The sequence below is a fragment of the Oryzias latipes genome, chromosome 13 (assembly GCF_002234675.1).
Source record: "Oryzias latipes chromosome 13, ASM223467v1".
NCBI lineage: Eukaryota > Metazoa > Chordata > Actinopteri > Beloniformes > Adrianichthyidae > Oryzias > Oryzias latipes.
In genome coordinates, this window is record NC_019871.2 from 239,619 (window position 1) to 252,570 (window position 12,952).

The 12,952-nt window shown below is 48.9% G+C and overlaps 2 protein-coding genes across 2 annotated transcripts; both read right to left on the bottom strand.

Moving 5' to 3' along the window:
• Nucleotides 1-1,383: 1,383 nt before the first annotated feature.
• On the bottom strand, nucleotides 1,384-4,918 carry LOC111948478 (olfactory receptor 52K2-like). Its single transcript, XM_023961800.1, has 2 exons — nucleotides 3,594-4,918; nucleotides 1,384-1,522 (listed from the first exon to the last, which is right to left on the bottom strand). Exons 1-2 carry the CDS (start codon nucleotides 4,559-4,561, stop codon nucleotides 1,384-1,386), a joined length of 1,107 nt encoding a protein of 368 aa, XP_023817568.1. The 5' UTR covers nucleotides 4,562-4,918.
• Nucleotides 4,919-10,392: 5,474 nt separating this feature from the next.
• LOC101163557 (olfactory receptor 52K1-like) lies at nucleotides 10,393-11,380 on the bottom strand. Its single transcript, XM_004086605.2, has one exon. It carries the CDS (start codon nucleotides 11,363-11,365, stop codon nucleotides 10,427-10,429), a length of 939 nt encoding a protein of 312 aa, XP_004086653.1. The 5' UTR covers nucleotides 11,366-11,380; the 3' UTR covers nucleotides 10,393-10,426.
• Between the last annotated feature and the right edge of the window lie 1,572 nt (nucleotides 11,381-12,952).

Sequence of the window (12,952 nt, forward strand, 5' to 3'; positions counted from 1 at the left end):
CTGGAGTTCACCTGGGATCCATCTAGAGTTTATCTGGAGTTCACCTGGAGTCTTTGTGGGTCGCTTTAACCTGATCTCACATTCTCTGCCTAAGAGTTCTCAGAGGTTATCTTGAGAATCTGCTGCTGATTCTATGTTGCAGGAAAGTCTGCATTCTTTTTAATTTAACAATTTCTAACTTGTCCTGTCCAACAGCTGAGATAGCAGATCAGATCAGAGTGCCTCTTGTATTGGACAGATTTTATTGTTACAACTGGGGTTTATGGATCTTCAGACAGACAGAGTATATTTGTATAAACCCCTTTTGTATTTGAGGCTAAGCTTTATTTATAAAAATTGTATTTGTATGCATTCCTTGTTGGACCGGATGGGAAAAAGAAACAAAAGAGGAGAGAAAGAAACAGAGTGGGATGTCAGAGATGGGGGATAAAGGGGTTAGAGTGGGGGGGGTAGTCAACATCAAAAAGTTAAAACATAAAAGTGTCGTAAGTAAATTAAATTATATAATTTAGTTCACACAGCAACAAAACAAACACATTTTTTTACATTTTTTTTTATTTTTTCACACACACACTCAAATGATATAAACAGACCTGCTAGCTGCAAAAATGTCCACATGTCAATATGTATGCAATACAGAAAGTGTTCACACACGCATACTTATGCCTTCAAACCAACTAGTGTGAAATCTTTCAATCATTCAATCATGCAAACTATTAGTGCAAAGGTGAGCTAACACCTGTGCTCAGGTGAGTGTTTATGTTCTTCTAAAATGGATGGTGGAATGTGAAAAGAAGGAGGAGGAGCGCCCAGCCATCCCCACACCCAGACCCCCGCCGCAGCAGCAGCGGCAGCCAGAACCCCCCAACGCCACACGGCAGCAGGCAGGGGACAACCGCCACCCAGGCCAGGGCCAGCAGAACCGCCGCAAGGCCCCCAGAGCCAGAGAGCAGGGAGGCACGGGGGAAAGAGAGTGCCGCCCCAGCCCAACCAGGAGAGAAGCCCCCCCGCCGCGCCGGGAGGGCCCAACGCAGGGCCCCACCCGAGAAGGGTGCCCACAGCCCCAGACGAGCACCCCACCACCACCCAGGAGTTCTGGGCATCCCCCTGCCCCAACCCCAGGTACGAGCCAGGACCCCCAAAGGAAGACCCGCTCCGCGCTCCAGGCAGCCACCCACCAGGCCCACGGTTGGTCCAGAAAGGAGCAAGGCAGGGGCCAGCCGCCCCCGCCCAGCAGGCGGGCACCCCGGGGAAAAGGGGGGCCCACCAGGGGTGTTGTAGACATGGCCCGACCAGGCTCGGCCACAGTTGGAAATTTGGCGAGGTCCAGCACCCAGGGACAAGGACCAGAACCCACCCCACAGGGACATGGACACCCCCGGCTCAGGTGTGATATGATCCCCGGCTTCTGGCCTCGCCAGAAGGCTCAGGGATCCCCCTCCCTGCGTGGGGAGAGGACCGCCGGGCCCAGGAAACCAGCACCCAGGGGACATGGCCACCGTTGCCAAGGGTCCAGTACCCCCTACCGGGGATGGGTTAGGGGACAGATGGTCCAAGGTCCCATCTTCCTTGCGAAATGCGTGTGTGTTTGTGAGGGTGTGTGTGTGTGTGTGTATTTCTGAATGCATATTTTGAGGAGTAAAGGGTGTGTGTACAAAGGGGGTGCAGTTAAAATTGGCGGGTAGGGCACTGAGGGGACATCTCCTGATTACTCACAGTGACGTCCCCTCACCCTCCCCACCAAGGGGCCCTAAATGTCTAAGGTGCGGTTAAAATTGGCGGGTAGGGTGCTAAAAGGACATCCGCTGCTTGCTGGCAGTGATGTCCAAGCACCCCCCCTACCAAGGGCCCTACATGTCTAAGGTGCAAATAAAACCGAAAGAGGGGGGGCCCACTCCATACGGCAACCATGGGAGGGGGACCACTGCCAAGTAGCTCCTTCCCCAAGGTGCATCGCAGGTTAAACCCCCCACCCCTTAACCCTAATATGAGATTATATGAGGTTGGGGACAGCTGGTAGACTGTCCCCCGGTGGGCAAACTGCCCCACACAGAGAGAGAGGAGCCCCCCCCGGAGCAAGTCCAGGCCCCCACCCCCAGGCGCCGGCCCTGGGAGAGTTCAATTGCTCAATTGCTTTTTTTTTTAATTTATGTATTTATTTTTCCCCCCTTTTGACTGATTTACATTTGTTTCTATTATTTATCCATTTATTTATTTGGTTTAGCCCCCCCCCCCCCCTACTATCAACTCCCAGGCTTCTTGGTGAGGTGTTATGTGTAAAGAGGAAGACTTGTCAAGCTCTACCATGCATGGTATCCCTGTCCCAAAAAACCCCCACCCGAGCACGAGGCACCAGGCCCGCCACACAGTGCGGCAGGGGCACCACAGAGTACACCAGCCCCCCCAAGACCACTCAGCCATGGAGGAGCAGGTCTAGTCACCACCCCCAGGGCCGTAGAATCACCACCCCCAGGGCCGTAGAACAGAGCCCCAGGCAACCAGGTCCCCAATGGGAGCTCTGTTTCCCAGGTGCCTGAACCCCGGACCCATCACACGTCCCCCGCTGACCTGGTATCGATTACAACTGATGCTACTTTTGTTTAGGGTTAGGGTTAGGGTTAGTAAAGATGACGGATTTCTATCTTTCCTCTATACTGATGGCGTTCGTGTCACCAAGTGCACAAAGTGATGGCGAGGCTGTGATAGGGATGTCGAACCAGGTTGATAGATGTACACACACCAAAACCAGGAGACCGACATGCAAAACCACAGTGCATGCAAATTATGATCTGGGGTGTGGCTGTTACAAAACCCACAAATGTCTGATTCTCTGAGACCATCTTGAACATCCATTGTCCTGTGTAATGAGTTCTATGAAGTTTTAAATGGAATCAGTTGCAGATACAGACTTTTGGTTAGTCTACAAGTGTTTGAGCAAATCTGTGACCAAAAAGAGTCGTCTGTATTAAAACCCAAGTCTGAGTCCCACTTCTCTGTTGGCAATGTGTTGGTTTCCAATATTTCTTATAAATGTATATATTTTAGACAGAATTTTGTATGTCGTTAGTTTTAGAAATGTATTCACTGTATCAGGGAGTGTCAACTTTATATGACTTGGAATAAACCTAGCACTTATTACGGCTTTTTAATTATTTTCTAACTGGTCCAGACAGATTAGAGCTGAAGGCCTCTTGTGTTGGACAGATTTTACTGATACAACATGAGGTTATGAATCTTCTGAAACACAAGGAGTACATTTGAATAAACCCCTTTTGTAATGTAATCCTTGGTCTATCCTAGGCACTTTAACGTTGGGAGTGGGGTCATCTAGACCCACTAGACAGAGCTCTGAACCTTTTTTCTTCAATGATTTGTGATCTTCACTGGTGTCCATGGATTACATGAAATCTTTCTACCTTTATCCACCTTTGTCATGGTAGGGAGAACACGTCAATGGAAGGGGGGGGTCATCTAAGATAGCACAAGGGTTAAGCTAAATTTTTTTATATTTCTTATATTTGTCACAGTTTTTTGTTGGACCAGACGGAAAAGGAAAGAAGGGAAGAAGTCTCTGCATCCTGACTGTTTCACACCCACGGGGGGGGAGCTGCCCCCCACGGGCCTCAGGTCTGCTGGGATGACTCGTGGACGGCGCGCCACAGCGTCGTCTGATCTCAGAGGTTCTGACTCCGTAAATGATGGGGTTGAAGCAGCTGGGCAGAAACTGGTAGAGGGTGCTGACAGCTATCCGAGCCGGTGCTGAGAGGCGGTCTCTGGCCCGATAAGACATGAAGGCCGCCAGGACGGAGGTCAGCGTCACGGAGATCACCATGATGTGGGTGGTGCAGGTGTGGAGGGCTCTGGAACCGGCTCTTCCTGGACGCAGCACCGAGCAGAATATGACCACGTACGACGCGATGATGAGGAGGAAGTCCAGCACGCTGATGAGGAGCACCGCCGTCAGCCCCACCAGGCTGTTGACGGCGGTGCTCCCACAGGCCAGCTCCACCAGCGCCATGTGCTCGCAGACGCAGTGCCGGATCACGTTCCTGAAGCAGTAAGACAGAGACGCTGCCAGGTTCACCACCGCCGAGACCATGAGCAGGTTCCTGAGCAGCAGAGGAACCGCCAACCTCAGGAACCGGCGCGGAGACATGTGCTGGTGGTAGGACAGCGGCCTGCAGATGGCCAAGTAGCGGTCCAGCGCCATCCAGAACAGCAGCGTGGACTGACAGGAACCGAAGAAGTGAAGGAAGAACATCTGAAGAAGGCACCTGCTGAGAGAAGTCCACCTGCTGGGGAGCAGAACGTCAGGGAAGAAGAAGAGCGGGACTCTCAGGTCCACGCACGCCATGCAGGCGATGAGGACGCACATGGGCGTGTGGAGGCTCCACCCCCAAACGATGACGAAGAGCAGCAGGCAGTTAGCCAACAGGGACACCAGTAACATGAGGAAGATGAGGAAGACGAGCCTCAGCGGCCCCAGCTCACTGAAACCACTGACGAAGATGAAGGACGTGTCTGAGGTGACGTTGTCCCTCAGAGACTCCATCCTCATCATCACCTCCTCCACCCGGGATCCGCCTGAAACACAGAGAACTGCTCATCTTCTGCCTCCGGTCTTTCCTGGGGGGTCAGAACTGTCTGAAGTCATGGGATTCACAGCTTTAGGGAGCCGAATCTTTTGGATCAGTTCACCTCAAAAACTGGCTGATTTGTCTCTTTTTCTAGTTATTTGCTTTAAGCTGTTGAGTCTGGAGTTCATTCATTGAATCCTGGAAATGATGGCAGGGAGGACGGATGGACTGAGATCTGGATCAGAATCATTCCATTCAGATTTTCCACCAATTAGTGAGTTCAGATTATTTTGAGTGACATACAGAAGTGGAGGTAGGAGTACTCAGGTGGACTACATCCTATGTAGACGAGGTCATTTGAGAGAGGTTATTGACTGCAAAGTGGTGGTAGGAGAGAGTGTAGCCAGACAGCACCGCATGGTGGTGTGTAAGATGACTCTGGAGGTCAGGAAGAAGAAGAGAGGGAAAACAGAAAAGAAGACCAAGTGGTGGAAGCTACAGAATGAAGAAACTTGTGAGGAATTTAGGCAGAAGTTGAGGCAGGTCCTGGGTGGTCAGGATGAACTTCCAGATGACTGGGAAACTACAGCAGAGATTATCAGGGAAACAGGTAGGAAGGTGCTAGGTGTGTCATCTGGAAAGAGGAAAGACGGTAAAGAGACTTGGTGGTGGAATGAGGAAGTACAGGAATGCGTCCAGAGGAAGAGGTTGGCTAAAAGGAAGTGGGATGTAGAAAGGACTGAGGAAGGTAGACAGGAGTACAAGGAAGCGCAGCGTAGAGTGAAGAGAGAGGTGGCAAAGGCCAAACAGAAAGCTTACGATGAGCTATATGACAGGTTAGACACAAAGGAAGGAGAGAAGGACTTGTACAGGCTAGCCAGACAGAGAGACAGAGATGGGAAGGACGTGCAACAGATAAGGGTGATTAAGGACAGAGATGGAAAGGTGCTAACAACCCAAGAGAGTGTACAGAAAAGATGGAAGGAGTATTTTGAGGAGCTGATGAACGAGGAAAATGACAGGGAAAGAAGGGAGGAAGATGTGGTTGTTGTGGAGCAGGAAGTAGCAGAGATTGGAAAGGATGAGGTTAGGAAGGCTCTGAAAAGGATGAAGAGCGGAAAGGCCGTTGGTCCTGATGACGTACCTGTGGAGGTATGGAAGTGCTTAGGAGAGACAGCAGTGGAATTTCTAACAAGGTTGTTCAATAGGATTCTAGAGAGTGAGAAGATGCCTGAGGAATGGAGGAGAAGTGTTCTGGTCCCAATCTTTAAGAACAAGGGTGACACGCAGAACTGCAGCAACTATAGAGGAATAAAGTTGATGAGCCACACAATGAAGCTGTGGGAAAGAGTAGTGGAAGCCAGGCTTAGGAAGAAGGTGGAGATTTGTGAGCAGCAGTATGGTTTCATGCCCCGTAAGAGCACCACTGATGCCATTTTTGCTTTGAGAATGTTGATGGAAAAGTACAGAGATGGTCAGAAGGAGCTGCATTGTGTGTTCATAGATTTAGAGAAGGCGTATGACAGGGTGCCGAGGGAGGAGCTGTGGTACTGTATGAGGTCGTCTGGAGTGGCAGAAAAGTATGTCAGAGTAGTTCAGGACATGTATGAGAGAAGTATGACGGTGGTGAGATGTGCTGTAGGTCAGACAGAGGAGTTCAAGGTGGAGGTGGGACTACACCAAGGATCAGCTTTGAGTCCTTTTTTGTTTGCTATGCTGATGGACAGGCTGACAGACGAGGTAAGACAGGAATCTCCCTGGACAATGATGTTTGCGGATGACATTGTAATTTGCAGTGAGAGTAGAGAGCAGGTGGAGGAACAGCTAGAGAGGTGGAGGTTTGCTCTGGAAAGAAGAGGCATGAAGGTCAGTCGTAGTAAGACAGAATACATGTGTCTGAACGAGAGGGATCAAGGTAGAAGCGTTAGGTTACAGGGGGCTGAGGTGAAGAAGGTGCAGGAGTTTAAGTACTTGGGGTCAACAGTTCAGTGTGATGGGGAGTGTGGAAAAGAGGTGAAGAGGCGAGTGCAGGCAGGTTGGAGCGGTTGGAGGAAAGTGTCAGGAGTGTTGTGTGACAGAAGAGTGCCAGCAAGACTCAAAGGAAAGGTGTACAAGACAGTGGTGAGACCAGCTCTGCTCTATGGGTTAGAGACGGTAGCAGTGAGACAGAGACAAGAGGCTGAGATGGAGGTAGCAGAGATGAAGATGTTGAGGTTCTCCTTAGGAGTGACCAGGTTAGACAGGATAAGGAACGAGTACATCAGAGGGACGGCTCATGTTGCCTGTGTTAGCGACAAAGTCAGAGAAGCCAGACTGAGATGGTTTGGACATGTTCAGAGGAGGGATAGTGGATATATTGGTAGAAGGATGTTGGAGATGGAACTGCCTGGCAGGAGGGCAAGAGGACGGCCAAAGAGGAGATACATGGATGTCTTAACAGAGGACATGAAGTTGGCTAACGTTAGGGTAGAAGATGTCCATGATAGAGTGAGGTGGAAAAGGATGATTCGCTGTGGCGACCCCTGATGGGAAAAGCCCAAAGAGAAAGAAGGAGTGAGTTCAGATTATTTTGGAAAATCAATTCTAGCTTCATTTGACATGTGTGTAGAAGATGTCAGAGTCTGATCTGGATTCACTGCCAGTATGTCCAGTGTGTGCAGAGAGTGTGTTTGTGTGTTTTGACTGATGTTAGTAATGCGACAGCTGAACCAGACGCTCTGCAGCCTAAGATCCATTTGCTCCAGTTTCTAACTGACAAAATATCCTTACTCCCTTTTTTCCAGCCCTGTAACCCTTGTGCTATCTTAGATGACCCCCCCCTTCCATTGAGGTGTTCCCCCTACCATGACAAAGGTGGATAAAGGTGGAAAGATTTCATGTAATCCATGGACACCAGTGAAGATCACAAATCATTGAAGAAAAAAGGTTCAGAGCACTGTCTAGTGGGTCTAGAGCAGTGTTTTCAACCTTTTTTTAGCCACGGCACACTTTAACCCTGACAAAAATCCCGCGGCACACCAGCATCCAAAAAAAAAAAAAAAGCAGAAATTCATGGTCTGTATTGATCGACAGCCCCCCCCTGCAATCTCACGTGGATTTTTCTGATAATTGTGGCAGAAAAAGCAGGAAGTTGCGGCTGTTTTTTTCTAAGAGATGAACCACCAGCTAAAGACGAGCTCTAGCTGGTATTTTTGTTAGAACTGAGCGACTTTATCGGCAGAATTAAGAACAAGGAAGTGAAGACTTTAACCACTTCTGATTGGTCAGACTGATGACATGTGATTAAGCCTTCAAGAATGATTGGCGGAGACAGTTAAAGGGGCGGGACTTTTCCTTACACAGTTATATCTGCAGCTAAATCGTGGTACCGTCATTCTTATCAAAATGTCTTTAATAGAATTAAATAAACACAAAGAAAAAGTAATTTTAAGATCTTTTATATTCCTAACTACTCAGTGTTTTATCAGGGCCTGTTTGGATGAACAAAGAGCTGAATTCCTGGAGATGGAAAATGTTTTTAGATCAGTGAATGAGGGGAATTTCCCAGGGCGCACTTGACCATCTCCCACGGCACACTACACTGGTTGAAAAACACTGGTCTAGATGACCCACCTCCCAATGTTAAAGTACCTAGGATAACACAAGGGTTAGGTATAGCTTTGACATTTTCACAATATTTGAACTCTAACAGTGTTGTATTGTTCAATTGGCTGCTTCATAATAATTTTGATTTGTTTTGAGCTGCAGGAGCAGCTTAGACCCGTTTGGACTCTGCAGCGTGATCTCTGCTTGACTCCAACGCTGTTGTCTTCTTTCATCTTCTGCCTTACGCTGTGATTGGCCGACTCCCAGCTGACGCATCACTTCTTGGGAAGGTTCTGATTCGTTAGTTCGTGAGGCCGGACTTTGGGCTCAGGTCCAGGAGTTCTGAATGGAACGTGGGGGTTCTGGCACAGACCGCTTTTGTCCTGCTGACAATAAAAAAACATTTTCCTGTAAATCTGAAACTTTTCTCTCTGATTTAAGATGAAATAAAGAAACTTTATTGATCTGGGAAATGTGGTTGTTGCTGCAGCATTTTCAGAAGATGGAGGACAAATAAAAGAATTTAAGATCAAAACTGGGTTTCAGAGAATTTCTTTATTCAATGATGGACAAGGAGTTTGACAAAACTCATGTTTCTGGTGCAGCAACTGACATTATTCTCATCTGGAATCTGGAATGATGGGAAATCAGTGGAGGCTTACTTCTGGGTCACCAGTCCCGCCCACAACTGTGAGGTGCTAATGAATCTATGTCCTTAAGTTGGGAAAACATGGTCACCTTTTCAAATCTCTGTCTCATGTACTAAATCCTTCATGGCTCTTCATCCCCTCCTCTTCATCCGTTTGTTCACATCCGGACAGCAGAATCACAGCAGAACTCAGACTGCAGTCAGAGGAGACTGGATCATTCCCTTCAGGAAAGCGTTTTTGGTCAGACGGCTTTTTCTGTTGGAGCTGCTACTGAGTGGAACTTCACACATGTTTCTATCAGAAATCAAAACACAAATAATTTATTCAAGACACAATTAACCCTTGTGCTATCTTAGATGACCCCCCCCTTCCATTGACGTGTTCTCCCTACCATGACAAAGGTGGATAAAGGTGGAAAGACTTCATGTAATCCATGGACACCAGTGAAGATCACAAACCATTGAAGAAAAAAGGTTCAGAGCTCTGTCTAGTGGGTCTAGATGACCCAACTCCCAATGTCAAAGTGCCTAGGATAGCACACGGGTTAAAGAAATGACTCATTGAGACTCAGAGCTGTCATCACTGAGTAAACCTCCTCTCACTGATCCTCACTACTGTCTTTTATGTCTGCATATGTTCTTAAATTTGTCTGATTATGATTTGTTTTATCACTAATTTGTTTTTAGGATAACTGTTAATTTTATTGAATGTATTGTTTAATGTATGTATGTAATGTTGTGTGAATATGTCATTTTATTTGGATCTTTTAGGGGGATTTTACCCTCTATAGGGACTGCAGATGTGAAACAGCCCTTTGGCTGACTCTGGCATATTGACAGAAATGTTTATTAATATGCGCTGTCCCCTGTATTAAATAAAAACATTGAAAAAAAGGTTTTAGATGAAGCTAAGAAAACGACGTCATCATCACTAAAAAACCACTGGAAACGCTTTGAAAACAGGTCAGGTGACGGAGCAGGACTGGACCAGAATGGTCCGACCTGTGCGGGGCACAAAGGTGACCTACAGGGACCTGGGGTCTTCACTCCCGGGGGGGTTGGACTGTCCCCCACCCCCACAGTGTTGTTGTGAGGCTGTGGTTGTGGAGCTTTGGTGCTGAACGCCACTGACTTTGTGTGATTGCTTCCTACTGTTTGTCAGGTTCGGGTCGGACCGGGTCGTTCATTCTGTTTGCGGGTCAAGTTCGGCTTCTGAATTCTGACTTGGTTCTGTTTGGTCTTGGTTCTTCCTGAGGTTAAATGCTCCACTTTTCCTCTGGAACACTAAACTTTATCAAACAGAACCACCTTGGCAGTTTGGTTTCTTCTTTCTGGTTTGGACCGATTTGGATTCGGGTTTCTGGTTCTTTTTACCCCGACCCTGTGGAGGAGCAGCATCACGCTGGCTGACCGCTACACGCCTGATGACCAACCAGCAGGTTCTGGCTGGTTTAATGTTCTGACGCTTTGGTTGTCTGACTGGTTCTAGAAAGTCCAACCAGACGGTCGGTGTGACTTTATGTCCAGGAGCAGCAGATTCCCGTGGAGCTCCGCCCTTCATGACCAACAGCTGTAGAACCTTTTGGGTCACATCCTGGTACCTTTGGCTGGAAGGTCAACAGGTCCCGCTCACTCGGGTTTGACGCGTTAGCGTCTTCATGATGTGCTGTCGGATCTCGGTGGTTCTGATCCCGTAAATGATCGGGTTGACGCAGCTGGGGAAGAGGAGGTACATGGTGCTGAAGAAGACTCGAACCGCAGTGGGCAGACTGTTTCTGACCCGGTACGACAGGAAGGCGACCAGCGCCACCGTCAGGCTGAGGCTGAGGACCATGATGTGAGTGACGCAGGTGTGCAGGGCTTTCCCGCCAGAGCGGGCGGAGCTCAGGACAGTGCTGAAGATGACGATGTACGATGCAGAAATGATGAGGAAGTCCAGAAGAGGGATGAGGAAGATGGCCATGAGCCCCGCCAGGCTGTTGAGGGCGGTGCTTCCGCAGGCCAGCTCCACCAAGGCCATGTGCTCGCAGACGCAGTGATGGATGACATCAGAGCAGAAGGAGCGCGCTCCTGCCAGAGCCACCAACAGCGTGATGACCACCACGTTTCTCAGCACCAGCGGGACCACGAACCTGATGAAGCTCTGCAGCGCCATCTGCTGGTGGTAATAGAGCGGCCTGCAGATGGCGAAGTAGCGGTCCAAAGCCATCCACACCAAGAAGGTGGTCTGAAAGGCTCCAAAAGTGTGGATGAAATGCATCTGAGTCAGGCAGCCAATCAGAGAGATGTCCCTCCAGCCAAACAGGAAGCTCAGCAGCATGTTGGGGACGAAGAACACCGGGAGACACACCTCCACAACCGCCATGCCAGCAATCAGGACGCTCATGGGCTGATGGAGGCTCCTCTGGGAGAAGACCACGTACACCAGCAGGCCGTTGGCCAACAGAGACACGAGGAAGGCGAAGGAGAACGGCAGGAAGAGGAGGGGCCTCAGCACGCCAAGCTCATCAAAGCCATTCAGCACGAAGTACGTGTGGAAAGACCCGTTCTCCATCCTGACCTATGGATCCAATCCCAGCCTTCAGACAGAGAAAAGAACCAGTTCAGTTCAGTTGATGGACAAACTCAAGAACCAGAACTTCTGCACATCTGGACCGCAGCTGCACAGAGGAGGAGCTCCAGCTGGAACAGGAGCTGGAAGAACATGAATGAGGAGAGACGGGGATCCAGCAGAGAGTCAGACACTACAAACACCAACACGCACGGTTTCTGTGCATTATTAGGAGCAGACAGCTTTAGGCTGAAGTGGTTCTGAGGACTTTTCACATTTAACACAGAATTGAAGATTTTGACCTGAAGCTCAACAACAAGAAGATCCAGACGGTGATTTTCATTCCTCTGAACTACTGACTGGAAATAAAGTTTCAAACTTCTGAACTGATTTTCCTACAACCTGTAGAGATTTTCAGAATAAAGGTTCGATTTCAGCTGCTGGAGGGAAAAATGCATTAATGGAAGACTGAGGTCATCTGGAGCTGGAGCCCCGGAAAGGGAACCACCAGATGACCTGATGGAGCCGTGGTTGGTCCAGCAGAACCGGAATCATGATGAGGAGATCATCTGAGCAAAGCAGGAGGTCACAAACCTGAAACCATGTTTAAAGACTTAATTCATTATTTTAAAAATTACAAGTTCTGCAGAACCGAACTGCAGGAAATGCATCCACAAAAACGTAATGAGATGGAAGTGAGAACTAAGAAACCTGCAGCTCGCCAGATAAAGGTGTTCACAGGTGACTCCTCCCCCCACCTGAGTCTGATCAGCTCAGGTCTGAAGCTTTATCTTCTCTGACTGCAGCTGCTATTGGCTGAAAACTCAGCTGCAGGAGGTATGTTGAACCCTGCATGAAGAGTGCACGTGCACGGAGAATGCACAGAGAATGCACGTGCATGAAGAGTGCATGTGCACGGAGAATCCAAGTGCACAAACAGTGGAGCTGCATGAAGAGTGCACGTGCACGGAGAATGCACAGAGAATGCACGTGCACAAAGAGAGCATGGAGAATGCACGTGCACAAAGAGAGCATGGAGAATGCACGTGCATGGAGAGCATCTGGAAATGTTAGAGCTCTTAAGGGAAGCCATTCGGCATGAAAGTGTTGACATGAATGATGAGGATCGTCTTCCTGCCGCTGATGTTTCCATCCTCAGAGTCTGTCCAGGTGTGAGGCTCAGGTGAACTGCACCTCATGCACCGCATGGGTCACGGGTCATGGGTCATGGGTCACGGGTCACCGATCACGGGTCACGGCTCCGGGTGGGCCGCTGGGTTTTCATTAGAGAACGAGATTAGATCAAAGTGTAAATAATCAAACTTCCTTCCTTTGAGCTGTTTGTCAAAGTCTGTTCTGGACTAAAACCAAAAGGAAGTCGGACCTTCTGAGGTTCCAGGTTTCATCTGGCAGCTCTTCGTGAAGAACAAGCAGGTGGCTTCAGGTCCAGGAAGAAGTCCTGACCGTCTTTTGCACTTAAATGCTCCATTGGAACGCCATCATTGCTGAGCCTCCGTCCACACCAGAACCTGCAGATCCAAGAGAAACCACAGCTTCATGTTTGCTTCAATTCATGGACTCATGAACATC

Bases quoted from the DNA above. Each gene is read 5' to 3' on its own strand.
- LOC101163557 (XM_004086605.2), bottom strand. From the start codon at position 11,365: ATGGAGAACGGGTCTTTCCACACGTACTTCGTGCTGAATGGCTTTGAT.
- LOC111948478 (XM_023961800.1), bottom strand. From the start codon at position 4,561: ATGATGAGGATGGAGTCTCTGAGGGACAACGTCACCTCAGACACGTCC. The intron at 1,523-3,593 runs GTGTGAAACAGT...CATCCCCGGTAG, and splicing joins GGGCAGCTCCCCCCCCGTGG to GGGGTACTGGACCCTTGGCA.